The sequence below is a fragment of the Manacus vitellinus genome, unplaced genomic scaffold (genome assembly GCF_001715985.3).
Source record: "Manacus vitellinus isolate BGI_N305 unplaced genomic scaffold, ASM171598v3 scaffold_18_pilon, whole genome shotgun sequence".
Classification (NCBI taxonomy): Eukaryota; Metazoa; Chordata; class Aves; order Passeriformes; family Pipridae; genus Manacus; species Manacus vitellinus.
The window spans coordinates 8,864,322-8,880,129 of NW_021939324.1; the positions used below are offsets into that span (position 1 = coordinate 8,864,322).

Consider the following 15,808-nt stretch of genomic DNA (forward strand, 5'->3'; position numbering starts at 1 on the left):
TACATATATTTAAAATTTAGACATACAAAAAAGTATACATTAAGTTTTCTGCACAGAGCTAGTAAAAAAGTTTTAATGTAGGCTTGCTGAAAAGCAGCAAGGAATTTTGTGCTCCTGTGTTCAGAACTTAAGCTGTAAAGTATCCAGCTCTGTTATGTACATACTAACTTTGACTTTTTTTATGAAGTTATGGAAACAGACTACATGGTAAAGGGCCATTGCTGAGGAATAAGTGATTCAAGTTCTTTGAAAGACTAGAAAAGGTAGATACTTTAAGATTTTAGTGCTTTCTAAGGAGTTACTTCATCCTAGAGATTATTCAGTAACTTAAAAATAATGCAGTGAAAATAACTTCTACGAACTAAGTTCTCTCAAAATTTTATATTAAAATAGCTATATCTGCCAGCCATGCTGAGCATGCTGGGTGCTCAGGAATAATATCTCTTACATATATGGCCCAGCTGCAAGAAAAACTAAATGTTGTATATTTAAAGATTTTTATTGGTTTTCAATTCATCTTAACCGTGAATGATCCTGATCTATTGAAAATTGCCTAGTGTGACAACTAAAATAATTTCAGGATTCAGAATTTGTAATATTACAGGAAAATATACCTACCCTCTAGCTATATGTTTTGGTTCTGTTTACTTTGATGTCAAGTTTCATTAGTGTTTTTTGGTATATAAACAAGGTCAGCCTGAGGTCAAGCGTAGCTAAGAACTCTGATTTGAGCAAGTAGAGCTAAAGTACTGGACCGTGTGATTGTACTCTTATTACTTCTTTTTTGTTGTTCTTTTTTAAATTTATTTATTTTTTAACCACATAGCAGTGAAGTCTAGATCTTACAAGTATTTCAAGAAATTGCATCTCTGTGTTCCATATTTTAAGGCTGGAGCTTAAGTATTGCTTTTTGGCCTTAGTTTGATGTGGTATTTACTTTGATACAGCGTTACATCTGTACAGCACTATATTTCTTAGTCTTTTTAGCAGAAAGTTTGATCTATGTTTAAATTCCATTTAATTCAGAAGTGCTAAATTTAGGGAGCTGTATAGAGGAGGATCTTTCTTAGTAAAATATCAGATATCCCATTTATGATATCTGTAAACGAAATAGAAGGACAACTCCATTTTTATGTTTGTCTTATTCTGTAACTCAAAAGCTATTCAGAGATATTCTCTTTAAATTTGGCTTCAAACTTTAGCTGCAGTCATATGTTTTCTTCCTTGTCCACTTGAAACTTCCAGTGTAAGTAATTTGGTTATATCTCTTGACTTCTAATAACAAGTTAGATTTTGACCATACTGTGGTATATATCTGTTAGTCAAACTGCCTCCCCTTATCTGCTTTCTGGTAGAACAAACTGATTGCTACACTAGAATAAATCACCTTTTTTATATTAATATTCTTATTTTTTTAAGGTATTTATAACTGCTGATCACTGCATTTTGAAGGCGCCTCAGTTGTAGGTTTTTGTAATAAACTTACTGGGACATTAAGCAGTTCACTTACACTTTATCCTGTATATATAACGTACTTTAATTTGGTTTTTTGCACATTTTTAAAATTTAGATTATCTTAGAGACTTGTTTCTCTCTGTCCCCATGTCTTTTTAATGATATTTTAATATAATTCTTGTCAATTTATATTTAATTTCTTGCAAGAACTGAAAAACAAAACCAGTCTGAAATTCCCAGATGCTTGTTGGCTTTCGAGATCCAAGATGGTGCTGGAGATGTGTAAAGAAAAACCTTGGAAAGCAATTTTGAGCACTTGTGGTATCCATATTTCTTTCTGAAGCAACAGTGCAGGCACGCTGCCTTTTCTAGGGGGAATGCACTGTTGGAACCTCTAGTGACTTAGCTGAGAGAAGTAGAAATCGGGAAAATGTTTTGGGGCCAAGTGTCAGTAAAAGCAGATGCCTTTAAACTTCTCAGTTTTCATAGAAGATTTAGACGTTGTTTTGTTGTATTCTGTTGCTGACGTATCTTGTAACACGACTTCTGAACTACAGATCATAACATCAGAGAACTGAAATAATTAATATTTAATAAAAATAACTTTCATGAGTTGTTATAATCAAAATTTATCATTTATATAAAATTCTGTCTGATGTAAAAATGACTTTTTTTAGTTAATTGTCAATACCATAATTTTTGTTGTTGTTTTTAGAACTTTCCTGATGTAGATGACGAAGGATACAGCATTAAACCAGAAGCAACACAGGATATCCTTTTCACTGTTACTGTGCCAAGTTATTTGATGTTACTACAATTCTTTGGAGAGAGAAATTACTGACTATGAAGTTTTAAGTAAAGAAAGATGAATGACATTTATGCTTGTGTTGCAGCTTTGTCTTCTTACGTTCATAGCTTTTGCAAAATGAACCAAATTTGGTGTATCTTAAAGTCTGTGTGTGTGCAACTGTTAAAGATTAGATCAGGTGTCTTGGGAGCTTTAAGTGGACAGTAAAAAATAGAAATTAAAACAAAAGCCAGAACAAAAACTTTAAGGTAGCCATGCAGATCTCTCTCCCTGAAAAGTCTCAGAGAGTTTGTAAAGTTTGTAAACTTTTTAAAACATGTGGAATGGTTTTCTGTTCTATACCTGCATCCTCCCATTTTTTTTGTAACACCATTAAAATGATTGGGAGCTTGAGCAATGTAGAAATAGAATTTCTGTTACATCTGGTGTCATTATTTACACCACATGCTGTTTCCAATGTTTTCAATTAATAATAGCTTTCATATACAGAATAGATTTTGTTCTGAGCCATCTTTATAGAGGCTCAAGATTTTTCTCTGCTCTTCTTTTGGAGGAAAAATTCTTCTTCACTTTTTTTCCTACCATCACAGAGGAAAGCTCTACCTAAGAGCTGGGAATAATTGCTGTAGATTGATCTAAGCGAGTCTCATACGTTAGCAAGACAGCTGATTTTTGGAAATGTATTCACTGAATTTTCTGGGTACTGCAGATAAAAAGTAAAATTAGGCTATGCAATTTCCTTAAATTGCAAAAACTTTTAGGCAGTTAACAACCTAAAAGGAGGCCAGTCCATCCTCATAGCCTCCTTCTTTTTATCAACTTTGCAGAACATACCTCTAGTGTCCACAGTGAAAATTTCTGTAGTGATTAAAGCACTTAGTGTTCTCTCCTATTTACAAAATTAATATAAAAGTGATAGACTTTGATCCAGTTTTGAGAAGAGCATTATTTCATGCCTTACATATATTATGAAAGGGAGAGAGAAGTGAACAACATTCATGCTTGTGATGAATGATTCCTCTGGGGCATCCTTTCCTATATTATCTCTTTTTGTTGTGAAACAAGAGAAAAGGCGTATATTCAGTGAAAAATATTAATGATTTGCAATCTGTCACCTAGGTAGTACTTCAGCTTCTGAAAATCTTGACCAGATTCAGGAACTCATCTGTTCCCTTCTTCTTTTCTTCCCTTAGCCTCTAGGAAGGGATATTTATTTTGTTGATGGGAACTCTTAAGATAATTGTTGTAGGACATTATTTTACTATAATTACAGTCAGTCTTAATAAGTCTGACTTAAATCTGTGTTGAAAAAGCACTTTACAAGAACTGCCTGATTTGTAGGAAATTAATCTTGAAGGTCAGCAATAACTTTAAGATGAGATCTTTTGATGAAATTAAAATTACTCGTTTTTGAAACTTTTCTTTTGTAGATATGCTCCATTTTGATGGAACAGATACACTGTAAGATGAAGACTTTTGGCTTTTTCCTCAGTGTAACTTTCAGATCATTTCAGTTGAAATGGATTTGGAATGTCTCTGGGGTTCAGGTTTAAATCTTTGTTAGGGAATAGTTTGAAGGAATTTATTGCAAATGCCTGTCATATTTTCAAGTGAAAATAACAGAAGTGACTTACAGAATATGTATGCTTCCCCCACGTGGTACAAAACTTTTATGTTTCAATAGAGGAAAATTGTCAAATTTTGTCTTGCCAAAACAAATGCATTTTTTAAGATTTAGCATAGCCCTTCTAGAGCTTTTGTTCAGTACAGCTCCTGTGCTTATAAAGAGCCAAGGTTATATTTTCCTTATTTTGAGGGCTTAGTTGTCATTGTGATTCCTTTTTTTCCAAGCATGAGAGTGCTTTAAGCAGCTGACATTGTTCTGTTTCTGTGAAGCCTTCTGTTTAACTGGCATCCTTTCTTGCAAAATCTTCAGTGACACAGTGCAAAAGGGGTAAGTAATGGTGGCTGCTGCTCTTTCCTCCACTGTTAGTGTTAGGTTCAGGTACCATGGACATTTCACTGCTCATTAAAAAGACTAGGGCACCTCTTCACTTGGTTGAAAGGATTTCTACATTTTTCTTATGCGTGTTTGAGTCCGTGGTTGAGTCTTGCAAATCATAAATGTTACTACTCTAGAATCTTTAATTTAACCTGATACCTTCAAATATGCAGTTGTTCAGTTATATGGCAGATACTGCCATTCTTCAGTTATATGACATCATGCTTTTCTGAACAAAGTCATCATTATGGAGATGAATGGAATAAAACTCTTGAATTTTAATTGTGAATTTTGGACTGTGGATATTTGTGAAACATCTGTATAAGCGCAAAAGAGGTCACTTAATATGAACATTTTGTGGAGCATAATTATGAAATAGATTAAGCAGATGAATTTGAAGTATTTCCACCTTAACTGAGAAAAACATACCAAAGAGAATCATTTCTATTCATCCAGTGATTCTGACTCTGAAGATGATGAACCCAGGAGGTTCCATGTAGAAATAAAACCTGTCCAGCCAAATAACAGCTCTCAATATACTATGCCTTCCTTGGATGAGTTAAAAGTATCTATAGGGAACATCACTCTTTCTCCAGCAATATCTGTAAGTTTTGTACCTTGTATTTTTAATGTGTAGAAAAGGGGTAGAGAATCTGTAGTGTAAACATGTATTTTACTGTTCAGAATTTATTCTAGGTTTAATGATTCTTTTTTCTTGTGCACTAGGTTGTTTTTGGTACACTTCATTGCAATATAACATTATGTACTTCTCTTTTCTCAGATTTAGACTTTTCTTTCAGTCTTGTGAGTGCTCAGTTTTTGTCTTTGTGCAGTGGCCACCACAAGACACTTGAATACATCGTGGAATTGGCTGAGCATGTCTTTTAACATAATTTGCTAATTTGTAATCAATAGTATACAAGTCTTTTAAAACAGATCATATAATGTGGATATATGTAACATTTACAGTGCAGCTTTACTGATGTATTCAATTCACCAAGTAATCCTTTATACCACAAGATGATAAATAGTATTAAAGTATGCTAGTACAACATTCAGATCAGAATAAGACTGGCTCTGATTTTAAGGAAAATAGTGTGCATAACATATTAAAATAATAATTTTTCTCTTTTTTCCCTCACCACATTTTGAAAGCAGAGGCACAGTCCTGTAAGTAGAGAATGGTTTTTTATTCCTGTTTTTAGTTAAAACCAAGTAAGTGTAGTATGTGAGGGGAGTTATTGAGAAAACATTAGGAATATTTCTTTTCATGTATACCGTGTGATATAGAAGCTGTTTAGTTTTACTGCCCCAGGCAGTAAAGAGATTTAATAATACTGCTCCCTTTGTCAATTCTACAGTATTTATTCATTGCTGCCTTTTCTTACTGGTGTGGCAGGTGTGCACTGGTTGCTCTGTCCTGGCTCATGTTCCATGGTCTTCTGCAAGCTCATAATGTTTTGCCTGACATTGAAAGCAGAGTATCTCACAGGAAGTTGAGTGGAAATAAGAACCCTGGGACTATTAACTGTTTTATTTTACAGTTAGTAGAAGAATTTATTCCTAATTATTTTTTCCTGTTTCAGGCACAAATGAATCAAAATTCATCCAGTAAGTGTGAATCTTTTAGTTTATGCTAGCTTTTTAACATAGAATGAAAGTAGATTTTTTTTTTTAATTGTTGAAGAAATAAGCTTCCTAAATAGTGGTATTTTAAGTAAAAAAAAAAATATTTCCCTTGTCAGTTTTATATTCCTCTTCTTTATCTATATACTTGACTGTTCACTGTTGTGGGGACCAGACAAGCCTGTCTCTGACATTGGTGAGGTACACATCCAAAAGCCAAAGGGGGTACTCCATGGAAAAAACTCCTGTACAGGTTCTTAAAACCCTTCCACCTGCTCAAGTTTAGTACAATTCACAAACCAGCAAAGCACAGTGTCTCTATTTGTATGATATAAAATATGGCCATAGAGGTAGAGGACAGAGCATTAATTTCTATCCTTTAGGGTTTTTTCAGTGGGAAACCAGGACAAATTTGCTGAAGAACAGTATTGATGTAAACAGTAAAGCAGTATAATTCAAGGAAGAAATTTCAAGTGAACAACACTTCCTCACAAACTGAAATGCTCTGTGTAGTCTTTTATTTCAGGAGTATCTAAACTTAAACTTTCAGAAATAATGTATTTTCTTTTTTCCATTTTAATATTTTATTATGAACTGCCAACATTAATATTTACTGTCTTTTTATAACAAAACTGAAATTTTTATTTTATAGTTTCACACTTTTGGTGATAATACTGTATGCTTTTCTTAGGTGAAGAGTTAACAAAATCAAAGCTTTCTGCTCCATCTAATGAGTAAGTTCAAATTTAAAATTCTGTCAAATGCAATTTTTCAGGAATTTGATCTTATTTTTCTTATACTCAGAAACTCATTAGAAATAACAGCTGACTCCTATTTGAAGTTGGTCATCTATTGCATTATAAGACTTAAGAATGAATTGTGTAACCATGGAGATTTCTGTTGACTTGTTTACTCCTTTTAATACATTTGCTTTATTGTGATCTGTCTCAGTTGATATTTATAATTACATGATTGTGCAAATTTTTTTTTATTAAATTCTCAGTTTTTAAATAAGACATATTTTGTTTTTATTCTACAGTGTTCCATGGTAAAGAGTTTAAGATTGCAACCTCCAAGTTGCATCCATTCCTTATATGTATATATACTGAAATAAATGGATTTGAAGATGAAGGTCCTTGAAAATGACAGTCATTTAACTGATATCATGAAGTATGCCCACACAGAAACTTGCACCAAGGTGTCAGCTCAGATAGTCTCCTTATGTGTGAATCAGTTCTTTGACCTGCAATTTGTAATTTTTTTCCTTTTAGATGCAAAGAATAACTAATATGGACAAAGAGGTCAAATGTTTTTATCGTATTATTGAGGGACATTTTACAAGGGCATGTAATGATAGAATAAGGGAAAATGGCTTTCAACTAAGAGTAGGTTTATATTAGATATTATGAAGAAATTCTTTTCTGTGAGGGTGGTGAGGCACTGCAACAGGTTGCCCAGAGATGTTGTGGATTCCCCATCCCTGAAGTGTTCAAGGCCAGGTTGGATGGGGCTCTGAGCAACCTGGTCTAGTGGTTAGGTGTCCCTGGCCAGGTTAGGGTGGTTGGAACAACCTTTTTAAAGATCCCTTCTAACCCAAACCATTCTGTGATTATTATCTTTATTACATTATCAAACTACTGAAGTTGATTTGATTTTTATGAATGCGTACATTTTTCATTTATATTCCAATTGTAACTCTTAACATAGAAAGGGGAACAGTGACCTCCTGGCATGGGATCCACTCTTCAGCAGTTCTCTTGAATCTTCCTCTTCAGTTTCCTTGGCATCCTCATCCTCCTCAGGTAAAATATTTAATAGTAAAGAATTTTTTCTCTATATACTTGAGGATGATCTGGTGTTGGTTTTTTAGTTATTGCAAGGGGACGTACTTTGACTATAAAATGAAAGAATTTTATAAAGCAGTATACTACCTTAGAAGTATTACACAACTGAGGATACAAGGCTTTCAAGCTAGAGAGCAAGATGCAAGAGGGAGTGCTCGAGACCTTAGGAAAATTCTCTCTTTCTTCTGTCCTTTCTTACTTTCCAAGAAATTCTTACCATATAGAATGTAGTCGTTTTATGTTCTGCTGGTAGAGCTGGGAGATTAAATGGAGGCTGTTGCAGCAACTGTGAGACATGCTGACCTTGCACAAGGAATAGGGATGAGTTTCTTCTTTCCAGGAAAGTTGATTGAGCTGTGTAATATAAAGGCATTGCACAGCTTTGCTGTGAGGAATTTGTTTCCTGTAGTTAACAATGATTGTTAGATGTGCATAATCCTGGGGCAGATGGATAAAAATGGCAGGACAGAGACATGAATTAAGGTGAGATCCTGAGAGCAAGGGTACTGGGAAGAAAAGGATGGTCCGTGGAGTGTGGGAAGTGGACTGTAAGGGCTTATCTTGCATGGGCATTTTGGGGTGCAGGATATTAGTGTGGGCAGAACACTGGCAGGCTTTCCTGAAACTTGGTCTTTGCAAAAAATAGTTCGATAGTTCTTTTCCATCTACCTACTATGTATCTATTTCCCAACCTTTGCTTTCTTAATGTAGACACCTTTTTCCTCCCACATACCTGAGAAAGGAAGTATGTTCACTGATTTTTTTTTTTTAACTAGGTATTCATTCTCAAAAAAAACGTAATAGACCTCCCTTCTTTTTTCACAATTATGGCTTTCTAACTGCTTTCCTCTGTGCTTGATCATACTTGAAGATCAGATTGAAGAACAGTAAAGAAAAATACATATATCAATAGGAGAATTATGAAAAACTGGTGTTAATTCTTGGCTTTAGTAGCATTCTTTTAGCAAAAATCCATATCGCTATGTAACTCTTTGGGTTTTCAGTAGAACTTAGTCTTTCACTACAAATTCTTGTCCCTTAAAAGTTATGGTCTTAACAAATCTGGCTTACAGAATTCATTAGATTGTCTCATTCTCACTTAGGTAACTGGTCAATAGTATTGGCTAGTGAATCCACATGTGTGATAACACATCTAAGAATAAATTATATAGAGACAGATATTATTGGGATATTCAGAAAAGAAATTATGCTTTATCAAAATAATCTGTTTTGCTAGCTTTGATCTGGTGTTGCAATCTGCAGAGAAAGGCAGAGAGTACTTAATTTGTTGTGCTGGTGGTTGCTGCTGTATTCAGTGTTTATTGCTGTGCCAGGATGGGAAGTCAGAGTAGGTTAGGACATCTTCATACAGTCCCTCCTGGCAGCAGAACTGTGGAGGAAGGTAGTCTCTGTCTGATGAATAGTGACAGAGATCTGTTACATCCTCTGTAGCCGTATCTGGCAGGGAGTCATCTACCCTAGTCCTCATACCCATGAGCCTTATGCACAGAGCCCTAGGCTTCACTGAACCTGATGGAATACGGTGTCCTGTGGACATAAGTCAAGTTTAGATACATCTGTGCCTTTGAAAACTTTATTAAATAATTATTTCAAGGATTGTTGTTCTAGGACTTAACTAGATATTTAGCCTTGTGAAATAATCTGTAGAGTTAAGTAGAAAGTAAGTGTTCTCAAGTATAACAAATTACTAATACATTTGGGGAAAAAACAACTGGATCTATGTATTGGTTAAATAGAGTTCAAATGCTTACTAACCTGCAACATAGTTCTAAAGACTTTTGAAAAATACACAACTTTGATCTGATTGTATTTTCCTTTAAATCCATGTTTTATCTTCAACTTGAAGATTCATGTAAGTAAGCTGATGCTTAAAGCTTTGAAAATCTCAATCCAAAACTTACATAAATTAGGTTTTTTGAATACATCATATCTGTATATAATGATATAGCATGCCTCACAGAGAACTTTATTTTTTTTACTGTTTAAACATTTGTTTAGCTATTGTTTCATAACTGTGTTAATCATTGAACACTCAAACTACCATGGCATTTGAGCAGACAGTGGTTTATGCAGCACAGAAGTTGTCTTTGGTCATCCATGAATAATCCTGCTTTATTACAAGCTTAAGATAACTTTGTTATCTTGAACAAACACAACAGACATTTTTTTAGCCAGCTCTTGATAATGTAAAAATGCTTCTTTTTCATTTTCTTCCTTATTTTCATCTCTATGTATTTTTAAAATAGTTTTTAACATTTCCACATTGTCTTTTAATAGGATTTATTGTAGTGTTTTAAAGCCTTTGAATAATATTTAAAGTATCTCTTAGAGAGGGAAAACTGTGTTAAAACTCTAATGTTTACATGGACTTAGAGAATGTACTCGTTCATGGCAAAATGGCCATGGTCCTGTAGAGAGGACAATTGTACTTTTGATCTGAACTTTTAAATGTATTTCTCTTTTTTCATTTCCTATGTCACTCTGCTGTTGCTCGTCACTCTGCTGTTGCTCCTCGCTCTGCCAATCTGCAAGATGTTGAGAATTGCCTAACCTTGCATTTTCTGCTTCTATTGTCATCTCGTGCAACAGGCAACAGCAAGTGCAAGGAATACTTGTGGAAAACTCATTTTTTCAGCAGCCTGAAGACAATAGGATGAGAAAGGAAAAACCTGGGGTGTATGATCCCTCATCTATATTGTTACTCATTAGACACAGGTTGATACAGACAGAATAAATATCAGACCGGATCATGTAACTGCATTGCCTTCACTCACCTGAAAGCCAGTTCTGTTGGGCCTTTCTTTTACAAGTGTTAGGGCTAAGAGGACCAAAATGTTTGGAATGAACAGGATAGATTTGATTAAATAACTTTGAAAGAAAATGAAAAGAGAAAGATGTAGAGAGGAACCAAAAATGGATTAGGATGCAAGAAGGAAAAGACAAAGATGAGAGAAAATTAAATCACAGCAGGGGGGAAGTAAGAGGAATAAAGGAAGTTGTGAGAAGCAGAGCCTTAAATGAAGAGATAGACAATAAAGTCTTTTTTATGTGCTCGAAAATGGAAAGTGACATGTTTGGCAGTATGCATAAAGTACATGTGATATATCACTAGTGCTTTTTTTCTTACAATGGGGGGATTTTTAGCCCAGTAGAGCAATTGTTTTTCATGCTGGCTAGTAATCTTCCTGCAGTGGATATTGAATACTTTTTTGAATATTGAAAGTTTTATCTTTTCAGTATGGTTCCTAGTTTCGATTCTTCCTTTTTCCTTCAGCTACCCTAAAAGAGCACAGTAGGAGCTCCTCCTCATCTACCACTGATTTGGCTGGGTGTAGAGTTTCTCAGTCTTTGCTTGGACACCAGACAGATTCAGGGTCTACAAGCCCATCCTCACCAGACTTTACCATTAGCACTTTGTGCAAATCTAGTGTTACAGCAGCACCATCAGGGAGTACCAGTACTTTATCCTGTGTTTCACGGTCTCAGAGTGAGTGGATTTCCTTTGCTGATGAACTTCTTACAATTAGACACACAAGCACAGATGAGAAGGAACCCCAAAGATTGCATTTTAAAACTGAAAATGCCTGCCTTGCCTCTTCTGCTTGGCTTGGGAATTCTGCCAACAGCTGTGCTTCTGAGGATCAAAGAGACCTTTTCAGTAACACTATATGCCATGAACAATTATTCATTGAAGAAACTGGCACTGCTGCTGAAATATCTTCCGCATCATCTTCAACATTACTGGACTATAGTTTAGTGTCCTCTTGTGCTCGTACAAATAAGGGTATGGCAAGCATGCATTCTGTACTGCTCTTTGCTAATAACTGACTACAAAAAGCGAGCTTTGGACTCATTTTTCTTTTTGTTATTATTGCTCACCTGATGCTAAAATTAACACGTCTTCTTACTTAGAATGTACTAAACTGCTTGCTAGCACCAATTTCCTTGAAAGTTTAATAAATAAATAATAAAGTAAATATTCAGCTTGAAACAAGAAGAAAACTCAAATTATTCATTGAAGGCATTGCTTTCACTTAACTATGCAGTATTGCTTTTCTAGAAATGGGATTGTGTTTTTGTGGGATGTTAGACAGCAGTGAGATCTCGAAGATTAAGTAATTGAATTTGCAAAACCAATTATTTTTACATACAAACCCCCATGACTGCTTGGTATAAAGTCACTTGTGAGCAATGAGAAAGCCCATGGCACTATTTTAAAAGCACTTAGTGCTAAATCTTAGACCATGGCACTTGTAAAATAGGAGCTTCTAGTCAAAACATCACTTCCAGTTATTCTATTCAAGTGAGTAAGTATTTATGTTCGGTGTGATCTTTTAATACTTATTTTCTTAAATTTGCTTTCTTCCAGCGAGGCCCACCACTCCTCTTTCTGTAGGCACCATTGTACCCCCTCCAAGGCCTGCTTCAAGACCAAAGCTGACTACTGGGAAACTTAGTGGGATTAATGAAATAGTATGTATTGATTGGTTTTTGTTTTTGGGGTTTTTTTTGTTCGCCATTGTGACTTGATTTCCAATACACCATTTATTTACACTGTTACTCTGTAAGTGGAGTCACTTTCTAGCCAATGTTCTAAGAATCACATAAGCAGATTTTCAACATCACCACATAGGCATGGAAATTGTTTATGACAATTATGTTACTAGAACAGGTAATTCTTAACAGAAATACAAAGGTCCAAAACATAATTTTTGCATCAGTTGAATGTTTTTAATTGAGCAAATCAGTAATTTGTTAATGAAAGGATGGCGCATGCATAAGACTGAAATTTTCAAAATGTGAAATACTAGCCAAGTTATTTACAAAGCTCCATTGATTTAGGGATACCATCAATGCTTTGGGGAATGAGTGGTATTGAGTAGATCTTTATCAGTCATGTGTTGACAAAAGTAGCCCTGCTGTGACTTCTTCCTGCCCTTGGTGCTGAGAGGGGAGGTGGCACCTCAGATCACAGCAGTTGCCCATCAGGATAGTGAGAGATTGCATGCTGCCTGCATCTGCTCACTGCCTGCAGTGCAGGTTCACCTGCCAGTAAGGAATGTGGTAAAGAATGCAGATATCCAAACAGCCCATCAAACCAGGCCATACTTCATTTCCTCTGTGTGTTTCACTTGACTTACTGACTTGGAAAAATGTTCCTGTGGTAAGATCCTCTTATTGTATTTCAAAGTAGCAAGGTGTAAGGATAGGTACAATTTCGGAAGAATTCGTAACGGCAAGCTAGAACTCATTTCACTAAGGAAGACTGCAAAATGCCTTCTCAAAAGGGTTAATTTTTTTTCCCTTCTGCAGTTGCAGAGGGAGAGCTGTGTTATTTCTTTCTGCTATGCTGGAGAGAGTTAACCCTCACAAACATGTACGAGGCCCCAGCAGCCCAGAGAAGGCAGGAAGGACAGGGAGGAGAAGACAAAAAAGCCCTGGAGAGGGTGAGGCCTTGCCATTTCTCCCAGTGCTTCTACAGTACTGTGAGGTTTTATAAGTTTTTCAAGTTCTGGCCTTCTAAATAAACTTTTTGAATTCATTCCACTGCCTTGGCATTTCTGGGGATACCTGCATATCTTACTTTACACAGAGTACTGTCACCTAATTCTTTCTATAAATAAAATTTTGATCTCATGCTTTGACAAAACTAAAACATTTTCAAACTGTTTTGCTTTTCCGTAGGGTCAGAATAGGGTTCATTTGGAGATTCTATTCTCATTCCAATATAAAATGGGAGTAATTCCTCTCAATCCAAGGAATCAGTTCTTCATGTCATCATTATTAAATAAAAGAATTTATCGGGTAGTGTTCTGCTGTAAAGTATGATCCTGCACAAAGCTACATTCATTTTATACTGTTTTAGAAATTGACTATTATCTGGATACAAGTGGGAGATTGTCAGTTGTCTTCATTATGTGTCAACTCCTTTTACAATTCCCATAGTCTATCAAAGCCGCATACCCACCAATAAGTGCAATAAAACGGGGTGGGGAAGGAGTGGGGGGTGAAGAGTTACTGCGACGTCCCACCCATAAGGAGAAGGAAGCACCTAAGATTCATAAATGCTTGTGGTTGAAAGAAACAAAAAAAGTCAGAGGGTCCACAAAACCTCAAAGCTTTATTATTAAATTATACATTTGTCATTGAAATTGGTATGTTGGTCCCTGACTTACCATACAAGCATCTGGCAATGGGCTTTGGATAAAGGGATAAGATAAAAAGAGAGAAAGGAAGACATTAAGTAAAGAGGAAGAGAGAGAAACGAAAAGAGAAAAAAGAGATTGCCAGTCCTGGTTCCAGTGTCAGTGCAGCCAATGGGATGTCCAGGTTCATGAGGGCACCACCTGGGCTTCGTGGGGGTACCTTTTTTGTAGATGTTTCCCCTCCCTGAAGACAGGTTTCTCACTTTCTGTGCAAATTAGTTATCATAGGCAGTCTATTCTTTCAGATCTCTCTGGAAATGGGTCGGATGGCTTCATAAGTAAGTCTTGGATGGTCTTGATCCCCCCCTGCAGTCCACACCCACTTCTCAGCCTCATTCCTGCACTTGTGTGGTACTACATTGTGCTTATCTCCAGGAAACAGAGCAAAGATGTTTGTCCCAGAAGAGTACTGTCCTACCTCCACATGGCCCCTTCTCCAGCCACATCTTGTTCTTTCTCATGGAGTGTTATTACTAACAATGCTCGATTATTACTGACAGTCCTCGTCTGTTATTACCAACAATCCTTGGTTGGCTCCACAGCCATCCAGCTATCGGTGTTTTAGACATACACATTAGTCCCTTATCTTCTGAGATTCTACAGTTACTCTGCCCAAATGATGCTTCAGGGTTTTCAGTACCTTTCAGATAGGTTAATCCCAATATCATCATTAGTTAAATACCTTAACACTTCAGTGAATCATAAAAGCATCCAGAGATCTAGAATGGAAGAGACTTTAAGTTCCCTAGGCCAACTTGCTTAAAGAAGGGCTGACTTCAAAATTGCATCAGATTGCTTAGGCACATGCTGAGTTTTAAAAATCTTGAGTGGGAGATTTTACAATCTGCCAATATGGCAACCTGTCCCAGGATTTAACTACAAGGTTACAAGAAAGAATTTTTCCCAAAGTCCAGCTGAAATTTCCTTTGCTATAGCTCTTGCATCTCTTAGAAGAGCCTGAATGTGATTTCTTTGTGTACCTGCTTTTGCCTAATGAGAGACTACTAATAATTCCTTCCTTAGGTTTCTGTTCTCCAGGCTGAACAAACCCTGGTCCTTCAGCCTATTCCTCTCTCTCCTGTACTCTAGTCACAACTATTTTAGTAGCCTTCTGCTGGTCTTACTTCCAATTCATTAGTAGCTCTGCTTTAGCTTTCTAAATCCATGTTCACTGCAGACATGCAAAGTAGTCTGTAGTCTTAGGTTCTAATACTGTGTTATATCACTACTATTGACAGGCTGCTAAATAGTCAAACATATTAGACTTGACTATTCCATCAAAAAAATTTATAATCTATGAAATAATGGAATTCATTCCAATGGAAAATGTGGGTTCTCTGTTTTACACTTAAAACTAAGGTAGATAAAACATTAAAGGAACTATGTTGAGAAACATTATGAAATTGATTGGGGCATGAAATTAAGAACTTTTCTATTTATAGTCCTTTTTCTGTCTCTTTAAAACCACTTTGTGTCATATTCTTGTAATTTCTTTTGTCCAGCCTAGGCCATTCAGCCCTCCATTGACCTCTAACTCAAGTCCACCTCCAGCAGCTCCTTTGGCACGTGCAGAGAGCATTTCTTCTATATCCTCTTCTGCTTCTCTCAGTGCAGCAAACACACCTACAGTTGGTAAGTTTAATTAACCATTTTATCTTATTTTAGAAATAGGATAACTCTACTACTGGGTTGCACCTGTTAAGAAAACTGTTTGTTGAGGTTCATTTTTCATATGCAAGTCTAGGTACTTCAAGCATCCTTTGCATACTTGCTTCTAAATGACACTGAGAGACATGAAAGTGGATTCAATTAGATTAGACCATAGATCCAATTATAACATGTTCTT

General features: G+C 35.8%; 1 protein-coding gene across 10 annotated transcripts in view; it reads left to right on the forward strand.

The window, feature by feature from the left end:
• FCHO2 (FCH domain only 2) overlaps positions 1-15,808 on the forward strand; it is an 81,717-nt gene that overhangs the window by 48,499 nt on the left and 17,410 nt on the right. For 6 of the 10 annotated variants that reach the window (XR_003915682.1, XR_003915681.1, XR_003915683.1 and 3 more), the window contains exons 12-20: positions 2,171-2,225; positions 4,691-4,869; positions 5,421-5,435; positions 5,852-5,876; positions 6,583-6,625; positions 7,599-7,693; positions 11,031-11,540; positions 12,126-12,229; positions 15,465-15,594. Coding sequence is in view for 7 of the 10 variants with exons in the window: in XM_029958976.1 (XP_029814836.1) it covers positions 2,171-2,225; positions 4,691-4,869; positions 5,421-5,435; positions 5,852-5,876; positions 6,583-6,625; positions 7,599-7,693; positions 11,031-11,540; positions 12,126-12,229; positions 15,465-15,594 (1,156 nt within the window). In the remaining 3 variants the exon portion in view is untranslated. The remainder of the gene's footprint in view (positions 1-2,170; positions 2,226-4,690; positions 4,870-5,420; positions 5,436-5,851; positions 5,877-6,582; positions 6,626-7,598; positions 7,694-11,030; positions 11,541-12,125; positions 12,230-15,464; positions 15,595-15,808) is intronic. The other 4 variants (XM_029958977.1, XM_029958979.1, XM_029958980.1 and 1 more) reach the window with 4 other exon arrangements.